The following is an 18994-nucleotide window of genomic DNA, read 5'->3' as shown; positions in this document are numbered from 1 at the left end:
ACCGTGCCCAGTTATATATATATCTATGATAATTGCAATATGTGATTTATAGAATAGCTTAATTAATCCTTTTTTTTTTTTGTGATTTAAATTTTAGTTGAAACAAAAAGATAGAAACAGGAATTAAAGAAAAAAAATGGTTTATGTTTATTGGGTAATTAAATTTGGTTAATTTAAATTAATTAGGCAGTGAGATGAGACAAGCATGAGGCAATGGAGCCATGCGTAATTGATCGGTCCTCTCCACTCACCATCTACCCCTAATCCCTCCCTACCTATTTTATTACTACTACTCCTTCACTCTTTCCAATTCATTTAATTTCCCACACCTCTCTCTCTCTTTCTCCCTTCTTCCACGGCGCCCCACCGCCGCGGCGTTGCCACCTTCCTCCTCCTTCACTTTCGTGTAACTTAGAAAGCTAAGCCGCAGGTATGCTTCACTAGTCAATGCATTATGCATATTCAACTATTAAATTCTTAGCCTATATATAGTTTATCATTCTCGTCATTTCTTGGGGTTGGATTTCCTTTTACAAAAGATTTAATATAATATGTTGAAATTCAACCTCACATAAATTAAAAGTACTTTATATCAAGCGCGCGCTTACCACTATATCAAAAGCAATAGTGGATGCACAGTTTTATTTTGTTATATTGTCACATATTTTTGAGAGTCCAAATGCCAGACTTGACCCTTTATCGATCTCTGCCTAATAATGCCTCTAGTCATATGGTGTTGGACTTGGTCCTTACCGACTTCTGCCCAACAGGTCTGCAGAAGTAAGCCCATCATTTTGTTTGAAATTAAGGAATTATTGAACGAAGACGGACAAAGGGTAAATTTAACATGATGTGACTAAGAAATTAGACAAAGCATATTCTAATTTTTCTTTTAAATTTAAATGGAATAATTTCATTTATATTTTATTATACTTAATAGCATCCCTATGTTTTGATGTTGGGAAGTTAGCTAGACTTCCTCAGCTCCAAGCTAAGATAATCACAACATATTTATATATTAAAATATGGAATTATATTAGGTTAATTTATGATGAATGATTTAAAAGCTTGGCGGCACAAGACAACATGATTAGCACAGAACACTTTTCCTGTCCTTCTTCTCTTCGATCCGACGCAGACACCACGGGAAACTAACCCTTCAATTCTCCAACACCAAAGCCTCATCATTTGGCCGGTCTTCTTTCCTTTTCATCTATCCCTTCTTCTTCTTCTTCTTCTTCTTCTTCTTCTTCTTCTTCTTCACCATTAAAATATTCTACTGTCTCTGAAATCAAATGACCATATGATTGTAGGTAGGGCTCATAATTCTTTCCATTCTTCACTTTTTAGGCCTCGTTTTCCAGCTAGCTTAGCTTTCATGTATGTATAATTTCAATCAAAATGATGGAGTGATTGTTAATTATATATATATTGTATGAATTTGATGCAGATATATATATGTATGCGTATTGAATAAGCTAGCTTAGCACTGTTTGTTAGTTACTGCTACATAGTAGAAGCTAGCTAGGCGGCCAGGCGGTGATGATAATGGCGGATGAATCGTGTGCGGTTCCACCGGGATTTCGATTCCATCCGACGGATGAGGAGCTTGTGGGGTACTATCTCAGGAAGAAGATTGCATCTCAGAGAATTGATCTTGACGTTATTAGAGATATTGATCTCTACAGGATTGAACCCTGGGATCTTCAGTGTACGTATATAATTACCTCTCATCTCATCTTTTCTTTCATCCTCCCACCACTATACAAGGGTGTAGATCGAAATCCCGCTTTATTCATAGTTGGTAAAAAATCATAAGAGGTAAACCAGTCTCAAATCAAGAACAGCTCATACTAGGAGTTGAACTTGTAATCTTGTGATTACTGATGAGTTAAACTTGCTGAAGTTATATATATATATATATATATGTAGGTTAACAATGTACAGTGGTTACTAGGGTTTGTTGAATTATGGGTGTTTTTGATCAATGTATGCAGATAAATGTCGGATTGGGTATGAAGAGCAAAACGAGTGGTATTTCTTTAGCCACAAGGATAAGAAGTATCCGACGGGGACGAGGACGAACAGGGCGACTATGGCGGGATTCTGGAAGGCGACAGGGAGAGACAAGGCTATTTATCATAAATCCAAGATTATTGGCATGAGGAAAACCCTTGTCTTCTACAAAGGGAGGGCGCCAAATGGCCGCAAAACTGACTGGATCATGCATGAATACCGCCTTGAATCTCAAAATAATTCCCCACCACAGGCAAGTTTAATTTAATGTTCCTCATAAATCTGTAAAATATATGATAACTCCAAACTATTCCGAGTAGGGAATAAATCCTGCTTGTATTGTGACCCTAGCAGGATTATAAAGAGTTAATCAGTTTAACTTGTCCATAGTTAACTAGTTCAAATCAAGAAAGTTAATAGACCGTTTTCTAGGGAGTCGAATTTACAAATTTAACAGTCTGACCAACTTAATTTGAGTTACAACGGAAACACGCAGCTACTATTGAACGTGTGTATCATTGTATGTATTGAGTAAAGACAACCTTAGCAATCACAATGAGATAAACCTCGCCATGTAACCCTAACAGCCACAAAAAGGTAAACCAACTTATTTTGTCTATATCTAATTAATCTGTTCAAACCAAGAAGGCCAATAAATCACTCATGAGAGTCGAACTTGTAATCTTGTGATTACCAAGTAAATAGTCTGAGCTGAATTCTCAGCCATTTGGTAATATATATAATCTTGATTCTTGAACTGGGCTTGGTGAACATTTGCAGGAAGAAGGATGGGTGGTGTGTCGTGCATTCAAGAAAAGAATGGCGGGTCAAGCAAGGATCAATGCTGAAACCTGGGAATCATCAAGAAAACCTAGCAATGAAACCTCAGTGATAATGGATCCTGCCGATTATTACATCACCACCCGACAAACCACACCGACCACTTTCATTTCCTCCCATCATCATCACAGTTTCTTGCGCAGCAAGCAAGACCTCTCATCATCATGCAATAATCTCACCGATCAATTTATACACCTCCCGCAGCTACAGAGCCCCTCCCACCCTCCGCCGCTCCAAAACCCGGCCACCTCTCCGTCAGTGCCGCCGGAAAGTTATAATAAGTTCCATGGAAGTAACATAGAAGAAGAGGATGAAAATAATAATAGAGTGAGTGATTGGAGGGCTCTTGATAAGCTTGTTGCTTCCCAGTTGAACCACGACGATAATCCTGATGATGATCAGAAGAGATACAACGGCGGCGGATTGAAAAATCAGGACAATTCCGATGTGGGTTTGCTGCTATTGCAGAGCGGTGGAATCTGGGAAGATGGGGATGACGACATTAATAGGTTCTTCTCTTCAAACCCAGACTGTAATAATATTGGTATTTGCCTTTTTGATAAATGAGCTAGGCTATGAACTATATATGATGTTGGTATTATATTTTCGATGTTTATAATGAAGCAGATATATGTAATGTAAAGATTTTGATCATAAATCATATTGTTTATGAAAAAATCTGTCTTACGATCTTAACCGGAAATTAAAAGATTATAAGGTACACGGACAAAAAAAAACAATAAAGGTTGTGCCCTTGCAATTGCGTTAGCAGTCGACTTATCAAATACTTAGAATACTTTTTATTTTGAAAATAAATCATTTTACCTATGGTATGGTAGAATATGCTTATTGTGTTTAATTTTAGCTTTAAATTCCAATTCAAAAGGTCTGATCTAAAAGATCTATAGGTCATACTTTTACGGTAGATTATGATTATTGTGTTTAATTCTAATTTTGAATTTCAAAACTCTAAAGGATTTTTAAGTCATACTTTCACGATTTGTAATGATAATAATCGTATTGAGAATCAGAATCAAATAAGCTTTAATTTTATTCCGATCCAATCCGATCCTATTTTAAAATTTGTTGCTGGTCTCGACCAGATTTTTCTCTCCCTCTCCCTTGCTTAAACATAGTTCACGGGCCTTGACAAAGCATGCTCGCACTGTAAATGATGATTAAATTGATTAATTATTGGATAAAAGATTATAGGATTGGCATAAGTAACAATTGGAACAACCAAGCAAAGACACCATATATACTTATTAAATTATGTGGAAATTAATGTGGGCCAATGCCTTGTCTAGCATGCGTGTGTATGTTGTTGCCTTCTATGTTAGCAGCAGCATGCTTGTCTGCTGTTTCTGGTCCTCAAAATTCTTAAATTCAAAGTTTCACCCTTTAGTTAAATCCAATTTGACTAAAGATCGGCTAAAACATTTCGAGTGGTCAACTAATCAACATTTGATTTTAAATAAATTGTGAAATTGATCTTTTGAACTTTTTTTTTATCTGATAGCAATTTTCTCAACCAGTCAGTGAAAATCGTTGAATCCTCAACATATTAATTTATAGGTGCCTGTTATATTTGAAGATCGCCCCGGTGTGTTAGACTTTATTCTTTATTATTTTTTATCTTTATTTTTTGTTCTTTCACATTGACCGTGCAGAATGAAAGTCACAATTTAAAATTCACATTGTATGTTTCCTTTGCCAATCTCAGAAATTCGTGAATTCAACAAATTAAAAATATGATTCCCGTTTGATATGGAAATTCCCCACTAGCCAGACACTGATATACCAAGGAAGAGTTTTTAGGGAAGAAGAATTTGTCCTGAGTGGTCTTCTAACCGAAGGATTCAGGATTCATTTGGATCCTAGTATTTTAAACGGTTGTTTAATTTTTTTTGTCTTTATTTTCCTCTGTAATTCTACGCACAGACAACACATAATACCTATATGTCTATAAATTTATAATCCTCTAATAAGTATAATGTAATGTTTATTTGGATAATGCTACCTAAATTTTTTATTATCTATAAGTGAAAAAAGAGGAGCAATTAATAGAATCACAAAGAGGAACTATGAAAATATATTTTTAAAATTATTAGCTCAAATCTATCTAAATTTCAAGAAGATCTTATGAGCAGTAAATTTTTTATAAAAACAACAAAATTTTTAGAAGATTTAAGAATTATGAAATATTTTATAAAATTTAAAGTAAATGGTGTGAATTAACTTCCATTATTTTGCTCTCAAACTTTACCCTTGTGACCAATTGAGCTACACATGCGGGCAACTTCCATTCTTTTTCATGACTATAGGAGTATAGGTGCAAATGAATAGGAAGAAATATGGAATTTAAATTGTCATTAATGTTATTTATATAAGTTGCGAATGAATGGTACAATAATCACATTAATAGTTACATATGACATTTGATGGTTAATTGTTAAAATGATAATGAATACAAATAGTGTAAATTACCTTCAATTTTTTTTTTCTAACATGAATATTGAACACTCATAAAACCTCGAATTTTCATTACCATAATAATCAACGTTTAATTTTACATGAATCATGAAATCGATCATTTGAACTTTTCTTTTGCCTGGTAACAGGCCGATTTCTCAACCAGTTAATAAAGATCATTAAGTCCTCAACATATTAATTCATAGGTGTCTTTATATTCATTCCTACTATTGCAGATGCTGACTAATTCAAACTAAGAAGATCAATAGGTTGCTCCCAATCTAGAATCGAACTTCTAATCTTGTGATTATTAACAAGTCAACATATGTGTGGACCACGGTAAAAAAACGACACTGTTTCGTGCAAATTTTTTACACGCAATCTGTTGCAACTAATGTACATTTTTATAACTCATAATGTACATTATTCTAAAGTATAATATGCATTATTTTAACTCATAAAATATATTATCTTACCCCAAGAGTTTTATTATTCTAACACATAAAACACATTATTTTAACGTACATTATTTTAACACATAATTTACATTATTCTAACATATGAAGTACATTATTCTAATTCATAAAGTATATTATTCTAACTAATAATATTTAAGCCAAGGACCTTGTGGTTCAGTGGCATCAAACCCTTCCCTTTATACGGGAGGTGGTGTGTTCGAGCCTTAGTGGAGTCAATACTGACTCTTGTACCTCAATAGGTTGAGAAAGTAGTTATGAACAGATACTCATTCTAATAGGGTTAGTAGTAGTAGTATTCAAAAAAAAACTAATAATATTTAACAACGTCATTTTAGACCGTGGTCCACACAATAATTCCCCACTTTTATTCAGACGGGCTTCAACTAGTGAACTCAAGCTAGACTTGGGCTGGAGAAACATTAAATAATAAGACTAACTAAATAAAAATACTAAAGCCTAACAAAACTAATTGTAAAAATGATTATTAATAAAAGTAGATGTATAATTAATTAAAAATTGTAAATTAATTATAAAAAATTTATTTAAATTACAATAAAAATAATGTTTATCAATGAACGATCAGGAACTCTGATCTCTTTGCAAAGGCGTGGACCAAATTCTTATAGTTTGATTCTAGTTAGACCTAGGTGATTCCCCGGTCCTTAAACCACAAGAGGATCTCCCTACACGCTATCACTAAGGGCAGTTTATGACCCTGTTCACTAAGGTCGGCGAGGAAATTTCCTTGGCTAGAGAATAGGTCGTGTTGTAGCCTACCTTTGAGCAGTGGTGGAAGAGAGCAACATCAACGCAACAGATGAGAGGGTAGAGTCACCAAGCAACACCACACAGATGAGAGGGTAGAATGGTGTTTTCCCAACAACAGATGTTACGTGCATGCCATTGATGCAACAAAATATGAGATAGTGAGTTTACGGGTGAAATATATCATGTCGTCCTTAGGGTATTTGGTACTATGGCACATTAATGCAATAACCAACACTAGACACAAGGATGCATGAGAAGCAAACAAGAAGCTAAGCAAGGCAACAAATTTAATGATGAGGTCTGGGCAATAATCTAACATAGAAGCAAACAAATAACAAGATAACAATGCGAGATGAATGCAATTAAATAAACAAGGCAACAAATGATGAGGTTTGAGCATTCTTCTATATGCAAAGAGCCTATAGGATTGAGGAATGAATTGAAACACCAAACTATGGGAACAACGAGAATGCACTCAAGAACCCTAGTCTACAAGCTATTCATCACGCGATCAAATAAATAAGGATTAAGACTATGAATTGCCCCACTTTCATGATGCATTAACTCCTAATCCTTCAAGAACACAAAACATGCCCTCTATTTATGTTATTCTCATAGTAGATATAGAGTTTGTGCAATGAGTATGTTGGGCATTGACCCACTTTCATGATTCAATACGTGGCGTTGTGGCTTACCATGGATGGATGTGGTTAAATGGTTAATGTCTGCCTACTTATCACCAATTGGTTTTAAGAACGATATGGCAACTAGATAACTAAAGAACTTTGTGGTTAAACGTGCTTGACTTACAAGATGGGTAACCTACTAGGAAGTAAGCATAGTGCATCTAGAATACACACATATTTAACACTGATAAAGCAAAGGTACAAATGGAAAACATAATCATAAAGCCAAGAGAAAATGAGATTACAATATGTAATATGATGAAAGTGATGAAAGAGGAAATAAAGGAAAACCGCCCATATCTAGCTGTCTAGGTTTCGAACCCCCTTTCAAAAGAAACAAAAATGAACTTTAAATTTGAAACAAAGATAGGCCTATGGGCACGCACATGCTCATGTCCGGAGGCTGATAGTCTCATGGGCGTAGCGCAACCCGTGTATAGAGACGGGTAGGTAGTCTCATGCCCGTGGGACTGCTTGTGCAAATTCCTTCCCGGCCTGTTGCTCCGAGGCTCTCCTAGCCTTATCCGACGGGCTCCTTAGCTCCAAACTCAACTAGAAATGCTCAAAATTCTTCAATTCCTCGTGAGTGAATGCGCCTAGGAACAATAATCACATAAACAAGCTTCAATCAATACATGTTTTGGGGCATTTCATGCACAAAATGGGTTAAAAAATTATGGATACTAAAGCACTTATCATCCATAATTTTCCAAGGACAAACACTGCTAGGGTCAACAGCCTCCTCTCCCTAATGTCAACGCATCCTTTAGCCATTGAGCGAAGGGCCTTCCATTTAGCACCATCATAGAACAAAGGGATAACCTCCCCACATTTTGAGCGATCGAGCACCAAACCAAGGCATGGTCCACCGTCTCGCCTGCCTCTCAGCAGCATGGGTTCATGTCAACCTCAACTACTTTGGAGCGGAGGTTCAACATGATCGAGAGAATACCCCTTGCCGCCCCTTCATAAGAATATCTTCAACCTTAGTGGAATCTCCAAGTTCCAAAGCATACTCCAGCTATTGAAAACACCATAGATGGATTACAGTTATCCCATGAGGTGCTTGTAGCCTTGTTTGACTGAATATTGGCTTATAGGATGTGTTTCCCAGTACTAAACATTCTCCTACATGGGGTTGGTTGGGATCTTCAAATCTACTCGACGTCCTGTGACTCCAACACGTTTTTCAAGAGGTCGATATCCTAGGTCTCACCATATGGCCCCAAGAAGGAGGCCACCAAAGCATCCTCGTGCTGGGCAGGCATCACAGTTTCCACTCACGGATTTGCAACATCAAGTAAACACAACGTCCCCCACATTCGAGTTGTTGTTCCCTTACCGATACGTCTTCCCAGCCTGTTGCACAAAAGCTATTGCCCTATTATGACGCTCCTCTAACAGTAGCTGGGGTCACTGCCATGCATGGGGACCTCCAGAAATTAAAGGTTGTGTTGGCATAGTATTTAGCCTTGAGATCTCTTGTCACTAGAGAGTTGGGCGCGTCAAGAAGTCGTCAGCTTTGTTTGGCAAGGAAAGTAATGTTGAAGCATTGTATGTCCTTGAAAGTTGAAACCTAACCCACCCACCTTTTTCAGAGTGCATAACCGATCCCAAGCAAACTAGTGAATGCCCTCGTTACTAGTGCCCCCACCCTCGAGGTCCTATTATAAAATTAAACATTATTAAAATGTATTGCTATATGCATTTAGTGCATAAAAGCGGACAAATATTCAAGTATTGAATCATCTATCTGCATCTCTTCTCGAGTGGAAGACCGATCCAAAGTATTGAATTCTCATTTCGTCGGAGCCTAGCGACGGATCAATTGCCCTAAACACATCACAGGACATCGTTTTATCTAATTTAAAAAAAAAAACACTTTGCTTCTTACTTGGGTCGGCCCGGTACAAAAATAGAGTACAGTATAGACTTAGATAATAATATTATAATTAAGGTTTAATCACGACACGTTATAAATTAAAAATAAAAAATAAAAATCCAGCGTCTTTCAGACAAAAAATACGCTTCTCTCGCATCGAATCTCTCGACTCTGCTTTGCTTCTAATCCAAAGTCCAAACTCTCTCTCGCTGAGCTTCCTTTCGCTCTCTCCTCCCTCTCGGTAAGCTCTGTATCCTTCACTCTTCACTCTGAAACGGCATTTTCCCGATCCGTGTTTGCTCCTTTTTCATTTTTCCGATTTCGGTCTGGATTTGAGTATGTATGAATGTGTTTGTGTTTGTGTTTGTATGTAATTTGTTTTGTCCGGTTTATAGACACTAGATTCCGATCGATCTCGCATGCTTGTCTGAAATGATCTCTGTTGGCTTGGTCTGTTTCGATCTCTGATTACTGTTCTTTACACCTAGGTTTTGAGAATTTGAGCTAAAACGAGAAGAAATGAGTTTTGCTAGTGAAGGTTAATCTTAATTTTGGTAGATGTGAAAATGTGTGTTCGAATTCAGCTCCATAGCTCTTAGAAGTGCGAAGAACTACTATTTCCCCCTTTTCTACTTGCTCTTTATTTGCTTGGTTCTGTCTTTTTGGCAAATGAAGTTGTTGCTGTTGCTTGGAACAATGGACATAATAGGGTTAAAGCTCATAAATGCTTGTGTGTAAATGTACACTAGTTATTATTTGTGCAGATATAGAATGGTAGATTAAGGTATTTAAGTAATGAAGAGTAACTTCATCTCTAGCCAAATTTAGTGCAAAGCCATAGCATAGATTCGGGGTAAGCCACAGCATAGATTCAGGCTTTTAAGTAATTGATATTTGTTTCATATCTTGCCAAATTTAGAGTAAAGCCTTATCATGAACGGTTGAGGATCAAACATTCTGGTACTGGTGCAAAATTTTACCTTTCTAATTCATCAGCTTTCTAACCAAGTTTAAGTCTTGCCGGCACAGTCAGCCTTGTAGTTGATTTGGGAAAACCTAATATTAGATGCTTACTGGGAAATCGGGAAATGGAGATAGCTGGTTTGGGTGAGATCTGATAGAGGTTCACGTGATGAGAGTTGGGTAGAAGAACCGAAGGAGGGTAGTGTACTTGCCTATTCTACTAAAGTTTCAGTGAAATCAATGTTAGCTATTGACTACTTCTCTATGCTTTACGAACACAACTGATTCTTACAGCCCAAATGACAGATGTGGATGGCTTAATAATGGCAATGGTAAAATGTCTTCCATTTTCCATCCACTGATATTTCTGGTATCGTCATACTTTTGTGCTTGAAATATGGAGATCTCTCCAGTTTCAACTGCAAAGGTGGAGACTAAAATCCCTGAAGAGAAAAGAAGCCATAGGTCCAATGAAGTAGTTTAGAATGTTTAGGAATGTTGGGTGCAAAGATCAGTGCTTGTTAGCTGTGTCCTCCATTACTCATTATTGGTACAGAAGGAAAGCTTCATTTTTTATCATCCAATAGTTGAGTTTGCATCATCTAATTATTTCCACAAATCTTGTGCCTCCTGAGTAATCGAGAGCAATTGGTTGAATTCAGTGCTCACTGTTATACAGTGAATTGTTTGTAAAAGGTTGTTAAATGTTCAAGATCGTGCTACTTATAACATAAAAGAAGTCTGTTGTGCATTCCTAAGTGGACCAAGTTTCTATTCTAATCATATGGAGCTGGGAGCTATAATTTAATGAGTATTTAAAATGTTTCTTTTTTTTTTCTTCTGCAGGAACAACCAAATCTTAGATGGATTTCTCATCCCATTAATGATGGTATAACCTTGTCCTTCTTTTTACTATGTGAAACTCAAACTCTTACTTTTATTCTATTTTATTTAACACCTGAAATACACTAACTTTTTGCTTTAATCAAAGGACCACAACAACTTGACTATAAAGACATATATGGCCATCATGGCCGAGAGGGATGCTGCCATCCGAGAGCGGAACATGGCTCTAGAGGAGAGGAAGAGGGCTTTTGCTGAGAGAGACATGGCAATGCTGCAGAGGGATGCTGCAATTGCAGAGCGCAATGCAGCAATACAGGAACGCGATGAGGCCATTTCTGCCCTTCATTTGCAAGAGAGCTCCATGAACGACAACAATTTTGTTCCCGAGTCACCAGGAAATAGAATAGTAGGTGAAGCAAAGCATATTCATTACCAGCAGCAGATGCATCACATGATCGACAGTACTGCTTATGATCCAGCTGAAACTCTCACAAGTGACCCCTCGAGAGTTACTGATCTTACTACTGAAAATGCCAAGCCTAGGAGGGTAAGACAAACAAAAGAAAGCAAGCCAATGTCAGCCAAGAGGCCAAGGGCTGGTAAAAGAACAGCAGAGAGTTTGAATAGGCAGGTAATTTCTACATCTGACGATTGCAGTAACGGGAATGATTTGGACAATGATGAGGAAAGGAATAAGCAGCTTGAGACATGGAAAGAGAATTTGGGTTTGAACCAAATTAATTTTGACGAGTCTGCAATGCCAGTTCCTGTTTGCTCCTGTACTGGAACACCCCAGCCATGCTACAAATGGGGAAGTGGTGGGTGGCAATCAGCTTGTTGCACAACTTCCATATCCATGTACCCACTACCACTAGTATCAAACAAGCGCTATTCCCGAGTTGGTGGCAGAAAGATGAGTGGTGGTGCCTTCAGTAAATTGCTGAATCGCCTTGCTGCTGAGGGTTATGACCTCTCTGTTCCTCTTGATCTGAAGGACCACTGGGCTAAGCATGGCACTAATCGGTACAGCACAATAAAATAGCACATGAACAACAGATTATGGCATTGTGCTGGAAGAATCCACAGACATCTGGTGCAAAGAAACTATACTGCTTATAGATGATGATGATGATAAGCTGCACAGAATTTTTGAGATTTTCTGTGCTCCAAAGGTAAGGTTGTCCTCTCAGAATAGTTACATTTGATATTCTCCTGGTATTGTTGTATTTTATTTCGGGCATACCGAATACTGTAAAAATATTACCTTGAAATACTGTAAAAATATTACCTTGATAGTATATCTCGTAATTAAAGAAATGAACATGGAGATATTCCTGATATGTTATAATTACAGAATATGAATATAGAGATACTCTCTATGAACTTCAAAATTATTACCTTTGAAGTTTGAACAGTATAACTAGCTTAGTCTCTGATGCCCTGCGCTTTTTATTTGTATTATTATTTTTATTTTAGCTAACGACATTTGTTATAATTGTGTAGTTATAAACTAAAATAAATAATTGGCATTTAGTAACATAGCTATTAGTGTAGGCATAAAAATTAAAAGGTTTCCTGCATTAAAATCAAATATCATATCCAAGGTCTTTCTTAATGTGCTTGATAAATGATAAACAAACTATTACTTCACCATGTCACTGGAGCATATGGCTCATCCATCAACCTGTTCTCATGATAATGTGAGAACCGCTATCAGTATCTACAATGTCACTTATCTCACCAACCTTTAGCGCATATGTTGCTGCTTCAAAAGGTTTCTGCATCTGACCCCTCCCAAATTTACCTGCATAGAAATAGTGAAAGAATGTTATGCGTGCATCATTAATGAAGAAGACCACTCGGTCTCCACAATTCTGCAAATTATGAATGTCATACAAATATAACATATGTATACAAAATTTGTATGCAAACTAAATCGTCCGAGGACCTAATGGAAGGCCTTTGACTTCAGAAATTCAATTATACTTACTGTGTGATCATCATATAATACTGAAAGCAAAAAAGGATTCAAGTGGTAACAACATTCAGCATCCTAAGATGAAAAATACATTGATACAAACACAGACATGTGTTAAGTTGCAAACTCAGAAAATATATGAATTGAATGTTCTTTGTTTGTTTTTTTTTTCCTAGAGGACATTTAACTAGGTGAGTTTAGTCTTGCTATAAAATCCCTCTAGATTGTGTATTATGCTCCATAACTTACTTTTCACTGTCATGCACAGGGCTGAAATGAGCATCTCAGATGCGAAATATAGTTCAGCATCAAATAAACCAAATGAGCATTCATAATTCACCTTTACTTTTCGAAGTATTGTTCTTGATAAAAAAACAGTAAATAAAGGAGCCTGCTCAATAGCTTATCTTCTAAAATTAAGACAGTAGTCTTTAAAAACATTGCATAATAGCTTCATTGTTATTAAGTCACAAGATAACTGCACCCTATACAATATTATTCTTTCCTTTGGTTACACCGAATACTGATTCAACAATGCCAATAAGAATGACTAAGTTAGGGTGAGCCACTGTAATGCTCCAGAGTGGAGAGTGTGTGAATTAAGCGGGAAGAATTTGAAGAATAAAAGATCCACTGAGAGAAATTGCTAGCAATGACTAATGCATTTCTTGCTTGTCCTTTGATTTTACTTTGGCAGTTTCTGAAAGGCAAAGATCCCATTTTAGCAATGTTTAGAACATCTGAACATCTTTCAACACAATAGTAGTATAGGCAAAAAGCAATTCCAGGTAATGGTTTCAGCATTTTATTACCGAAGAGATGTACAAAAAGCAACAGAGCATAAATCAAGTTCGACAATCAGAAATTTGTCTGCAATTTCCAGAAGATTATACACGCAATCCAGCTTATCAGCTCCTAATTTCGCTAAACTTATTCGCTCTTCTGAGTATAAACACAATGACAAGACAGAGGATGTGCATAAAAAGAAGCGAAATTCATGCAGATATTGAAAGAGATTGGAGTAAGTTAGTGAAGGTTACAGACCGAGATCGCCGCCGCGTTTGGCGGAACTGCAATCGGAGTAGCGGGAGGCTACGTCCTTGAAGTCGGCCTTGCCGGAGACGATGTCTTCGCGAAGGGATTTGAGCTGAGCAACGGCGTCTTCTTTGGTCCTTTTGCAGATGGCGTCTCCTTCCGGATCTTTCCATGATGCCTTGCGACGCGAGCCCTGATGCTTTATCAGTATGTGCGAAGCCCTAACCTTGTCGCCGGAAACGGAGGACGACGACATCTCGGTCTTCCTCTTGACCTTCTCCGCTCGATCCGTAGACGTCACCGAATCACTCTTCCTCTTTCGATCTGAATCCGTTTTCATGGATGGCAAGTAGTATGGGATTATGGGATTGAGTTTTTAAGTGTTTTTTTTATAAGACAAGGAAGGGAAACTCAGAAAAATTAAGCTAGTTCGTTTCTCGAACTCTGTTACAGCAGACGACAAGCGCAAGATCATGGAAGAAAACCTCTCCACTCTTGGTGAGCAAGAGGTCCGTTACCTTTGGCACTATGGAATTACGGATTACTAAAAGAAAAAAAAAAACCATTTTCTCTTAGAAATGAGTGATTGAGTGGGTAGAAGATGATTCTTGATTTTAGAGCATTCTTAGTAGTCAATTTTTTTTAATAAACTTTTGTAAGTGTGATAAGGAAAAAAAAGATAGAAAAAGATAAGAAAAAAGAAAAAACAAAACACTGATCTGACACTACAAAAAATTGATGATTAACGCGCCATGGTTGGCTTTTCTGTGGGCATTTCGTGCAAGGAAGATTCAGACCAAGAGCAACCACATCAGTGTTAAATTTTGTGTAGTTTTTTAAGTGACACTTATGAGAGAAAAGATGGGAAATAAAAGGAGAGAAACTAAAAGGGAAAAAAAAGTAGAAAAACTAAAACAAAACAAAAAAAGTAACGTTTTTTTTTCAGAGTGCCCGCTAGCTGGCGGCCACTCTGAAGCGCCTCTCATGGGAAACAATTAAAAAAATTGACAAAAATCTAAACATTACAATAGTAAAATCCCCCCAAAAAAATCTATCATCCCATTTACAAAAACCCAACTTCTTCGCTCGATCCATAGACGTCACTGAATCATTCTTCCTCTTCCGATATGGAATAAGATAGCGCCAAGGCCATCAACCTTATCGAAGAAAGGGGGGATTACAATGACCTTGCCAGAAATATCTTCGAGTTGTGAAAATGATTAAATAGAAGGAATTGGGAGATCAAACTTAGACATATTCCAAGGAAAAAAAACAAAGTTGCAGATGTACTCGCCAAGAAGGGTCAAAATCAGGATGAGAAGTTCGAATGGTTTGACATTCCCCCTAGAGAAATTCAAAGGCTACTACGTGAGAATGAGCTCAGCTTCCTCAGCGATGTTAATGCTGTGAGGATCAGTTAATAATCTCGGATGGTCTCCTCCCCTTATTCACAACAACAACAACAACAACAACAACAAAAAAAAACCAAAACAAGGGTGATGTGTAATTTTCAATAATCCATGTGCAAAATTATAAATTAAGAAAATAGAAAACAGTTCGGTAAATGAATCCATCGGTAAAACGGCGCAAATTGACGTCGTCCCTGACTTGCTCGCTCACAGGCTTACAGCACTAGGTTTTTCTCTCGGAGTAAAAGTCCCGGCGAAAGAGCAGTGACGATGAGTAGGAGCTTGGGGATCCCGGTGAAGCTTCTCCATGAGGCGACGGGGCACATTGTGACGGTGGAGATGAAGAGCGGCGAGCTCTACAGAGGAAGCATGGTGGAGTGCGAGGACAACTGGAATTGCCAGCTCGAGAGCATCACTTACACAGCTAAAGTACACTTCCATCTTATCTGCTTTTAATCTTTCGATATTTATTCTGTTATTGCCTTTCAATGAGTGCTTCTTGTTTGGTGGAGTATTCTTAAACCCTAAACCCTACATAATTTGTTTTTTGTTTGTAATTTGTGAGCTTCGAATTCTGCATCATTTCCGATATCAGCTTACTATGTTCTGTTTGTAATGCGGATTTTAGAAACTAAATTACTATACATTATCTGTAATTTTGAATAAAAGTTTACAAGTCTGATATAAGAAGCTTTAAGGGATAAAGTTTAACTGTAATTGTTCCGTATGATTGTCAGGACTAAATTTTAATATCATGCAGAATACTAGTGGAATGCTCAACAACAAACAACCTTAGGGTGCTACAAGTTTCAACCTTGTTTGAGATTGAAAAATAAATGAATTCAGTTACTAACAAAGAAGCAGAGCTTAGGGATAACAATTTATCTTATCAAAAGTTTAGGGAAAACATTATAATTCCACAGTTTTTAATCCAGGGGTGTCTGGCACAAGGATTTTAGTTGGAAAAGATTTTTAATGTTATGAGGAAATATCTGTGAAGTTTCTAGTGTATGGCTTAGTTCCTCATTGTTTGTGTGGACAATCTACATTCTTAGGGTTGTGAAACCATTGCTGATGGGATAGAAGAAATTTAATTCATCCAGTGCTTGTTTTGTTGATTGCAATTTATAGTTTTATAACTTGGTTTTGGATGCAAACCCCTAGGATAGTTATCAATGACCTAGCACCTTTTTTTAGTAACAACCTTGTCTCCCACAAATCAAAGGAGAAGGACAATATACCAAGCAATCAACAATGGAGTTTGCATGAGATAGGCAAGAAGAGATAGGTGTTTTAAGGCAAATTAAAAAGAAACAAAATCTTTATTCATTATTCAATAAGCCAAAAGATCCAAAAACAATAAAAGTTTAGGATATCTATAGGCATACCTATCCTAGTTAGGAATAAATAAATAAGCTAATTACTAACAAAGCAACTTAAAAATATATAGTAGGGACTCACTGTGCATGAGCAGAAACTTTACACTTGGTTTTGACCATGATAACTTGTGAATCTTTTGAAACTCAAAACATGAAAGTCATAGAGGATTCTCCAAGCTTTTCTATAGAGTTTTGAATCACCTCAATCCGACTTCACATGAGAGAGATATGACCAATGTGCAAATTTTCTTTCAAATTTGGCAAGTAGCAGGTCTAAACTCTTTCATTTTAGCAAGTGGTCCTTTAGAGCTTTTGTACCTCTAACCATGGTTGGACAGCATCTCCTTCTATTAAATTCTCTTCCTTCAAGCCCAATTGCACATTTGCACATAATTAAATAATACAACTGGTTCTTCATTGGGCTTACTAGACTTGTTTTCCACGTGGGCCAAGTCTTTGGGCTCTTTAATAATTTGTTATCCAAGAGAATCCATCTTGAATATAAAAGAACTTGATCCAACTTGGGTTACTTGCCCAGTTGCCCCTCATCAGTAAACTGGTCAGTTATGTAGCCTGAGTGGATTAATCCCTTAAGTTTCGTTCACGTAGTGAACTTTCATGACTTGCAAAGATGTTTGATATGTAGTATCTATCTAAATGTAAAGTAATCCTTGGATTCAAAATTGCAGGATGGAAGAGTTTCACAACTTGAGCATGTTTTTATTCGAGGCAGCAAAGTCAGGTGATAATCATTATTTTCCAGACTTGTTTAAGTGCGCTTAAGAGAATTTATTCTTAATGGTATTGATGTTTATCAGGTTCATGATAATTCCTGATATGCTTAAGAATGCTCCTATGTTCAAGCGTCTAGAAGCTAAAATCAAGGTACTTTCATCATCAACCTCGTTTACTTGCCTTTTTTATTTACCGGGTTGCTAATGTTTGGTTTTCCTATTTTGAAGGGCAAAGGTACATCACTTGGAGTTGGACGGGGACGTGCTATTGCTATGCGGGCCAAAGTGAGTGATGCATTTTTTTAGTCTTTTCAAATTAGTACTATGACTGTGTTGTTTCCATGGGTAACTGTGATTATATGAAACAATCCTTTTAATGTGAAACTAGATAAAATAGTCACATCGGATACTAGCAGTTTCTAGTGACCCTTTATGGCCTGATTGGCTGATGCTAGTTATAATGAGTTGACTCTAAAACTGTTTGTTAGCATGAAGCTGAAATATTGTAACTTAAAAAAATAGAGGTGGTATATTCTTGCTAAAATAATTGTTGCATTTAGATCTCTTTTCATCAGACCTTTCTTCTCTACCCAATGTGGCTTACAATCTCGTTTCTTGTTTCCAGGCACAGGCCGCAGGTCGTGGGGCTGCACCTGGCAGAGGTGTTGTGCCACCTGTAAGGAGGTGATCGCACTAAAGTGGATTTGATTTGCTCTGTTTTTAGTGTTGTGTATCTACTGTAAACTTTGTGCTGGAATTAACTGAGTTTTATTGTTATGTGAACATAAAAATGTTAGATATACAGTTCTAACTAATTTTCTAGTTCTAGTAACAATTGAGATATCTGGTGTGTGATTTTTTGGATTCCTCAACCTTGACTTTTAAACATGTAGGTTTCATTCCATTTGCAAACATCTTACATTTGCCCTCTTGTTATTCCACCATGGATTACTTCCTTTCCTTGTAAATAGCTGTGATGTCATCATCTACTGAGTGAATCGTGTGAATATGTTATGTGCTAAGGTTGTAGAAGATTGATCAGTTGAGCAATAAGCTAAATTATTAATATGCTCAAGCATCTATGGGTATTCACTATTCAGGCTTTAGTGCCTTTTTTCCACTGTAGCAGTCTGATTATATTATGTTTGAATTGGTTTCTTAATCAAGATGCAGGAGCCATTGTCCAAGAGTTGTCAATTCAGTGCAATAGTTCATTGCTAGCTGTAGATGTTTTGTAATTAAATGAGCTCACCCTTTGACCCACTTTGCTTTATCTGGACATGCATGTAGAAGAACCAGGTAAGTGGAAAAGCTATTAATATTACTAAACATACAACATTCGGTACGAGGATCAACCCTCTCCGGGATTTAAAGATTTGATCATTTGTCAAAAGGATCAGGTAAGTAGTAGGCTGGTCGGTTCATATTGTGTGGTGAGAACACACAAAAGCCTAGTAATAGTTCTGACTACTACAATTCAATCCACTTAATGTGCTTCATAGATTGT

At 36.9% G+C, this 18994-nt stretch overlaps 4 protein-coding genes across 5 annotated transcripts; 3 read left to right on the top strand and 1 right to left on the bottom strand.

Annotated features, from left to right (window-relative positions):
- The first annotated feature begins 326 nt into the window (after window positions 1-326).
- On the top strand, window positions 327-3514 carry LOC116000030 (NAC domain-containing protein 105-like). Of its 2 annotated transcripts, none has more exons than XM_031240023.1 (4): window positions 327-430; window positions 1451-1711; window positions 1998-2269; window positions 2797-3514. In XM_031240023.1, exons 2-4 carry the CDS (start codon window positions 1543-1545, stop codon window positions 3421-3423), a joined length of 1068 nt encoding a protein of 355 aa, XP_031095883.1. In that variant the 5' UTR covers window positions 327-430; window positions 1451-1542; the 3' UTR covers window positions 3424-3514. The 2 variants fall into 2 exon arrangements, with proteins under 2 accessions (XP_031095883.1, XP_031095884.1); XM_031240024.1 differs by lacking the exon at window positions 327-430 and adding an exon at window positions 1242-1313.
- A 5767-nt stretch (window positions 3515-9281) lies between these two features.
- Window positions 9282-12346, top strand: LOC116000471 (protein BASIC PENTACYSTEINE6-like). Its single transcript, XM_031240560.1, has 3 exons — window positions 9282-9384; window positions 10953-10995; window positions 11098-12346. The coding sequence occupies exons 2-3, from the start codon at window positions 10990-10992 to the stop codon at window positions 11992-11994; spliced, it is 903 nt and encodes a 300-aa protein (XP_031096420.1). The 5' UTR covers window positions 9282-9384; window positions 10953-10989; the 3' UTR covers window positions 11995-12346.
- Window positions 12347-12503: 157 nt separating this feature from the next.
- Window positions 12504-14340, bottom strand: LOC115999876 (peptidyl-prolyl cis-trans isomerase Pin1-like). Its single transcript, XM_031239817.1, has 2 exons — window positions 13975-14340; window positions 12504-12756 (listed from the first exon to the last, which is right to left on the bottom strand). Exons 1-2 carry the CDS (start codon window positions 14303-14305, stop codon window positions 12632-12634), a joined length of 456 nt encoding a protein of 151 aa, XP_031095677.1. The 5' UTR covers window positions 14306-14340; the 3' UTR covers window positions 12504-12631.
- Window positions 14341-15543: 1203 nt separating this feature from the next.
- Window positions 15544-18428, top strand: LOC115999923 (small nuclear ribonucleoprotein SmD3b-like). Its single transcript, XM_031239880.1, has 5 exons — window positions 15544-15803; window positions 17443-17495; window positions 17572-17638; window positions 17716-17772; window positions 18113-18428. The coding sequence occupies exons 1-5, from the start codon at window positions 15645-15647 to the stop codon at window positions 18173-18175; spliced, it is 399 nt and encodes a 132-aa protein (XP_031095740.1). The 5' UTR covers window positions 15544-15644; the 3' UTR covers window positions 18176-18428.
- Window positions 18429-18994: the final 566 nt, after the last annotated feature.

This window comes from Ipomoea triloba, chromosome 12 (assembly GCF_003576645.1).
Source record: "Ipomoea triloba cultivar NCNSP0323 chromosome 12, ASM357664v1".
NCBI classification, from domain to species: Eukaryota; Viridiplantae; Streptophyta; class Magnoliopsida; order Solanales; family Convolvulaceae; genus Ipomoea; species Ipomoea triloba.
Note: the sequence above shows the minus strand (reverse complement) of the source record. Positions and strands in the feature narration are given on the sequence as shown.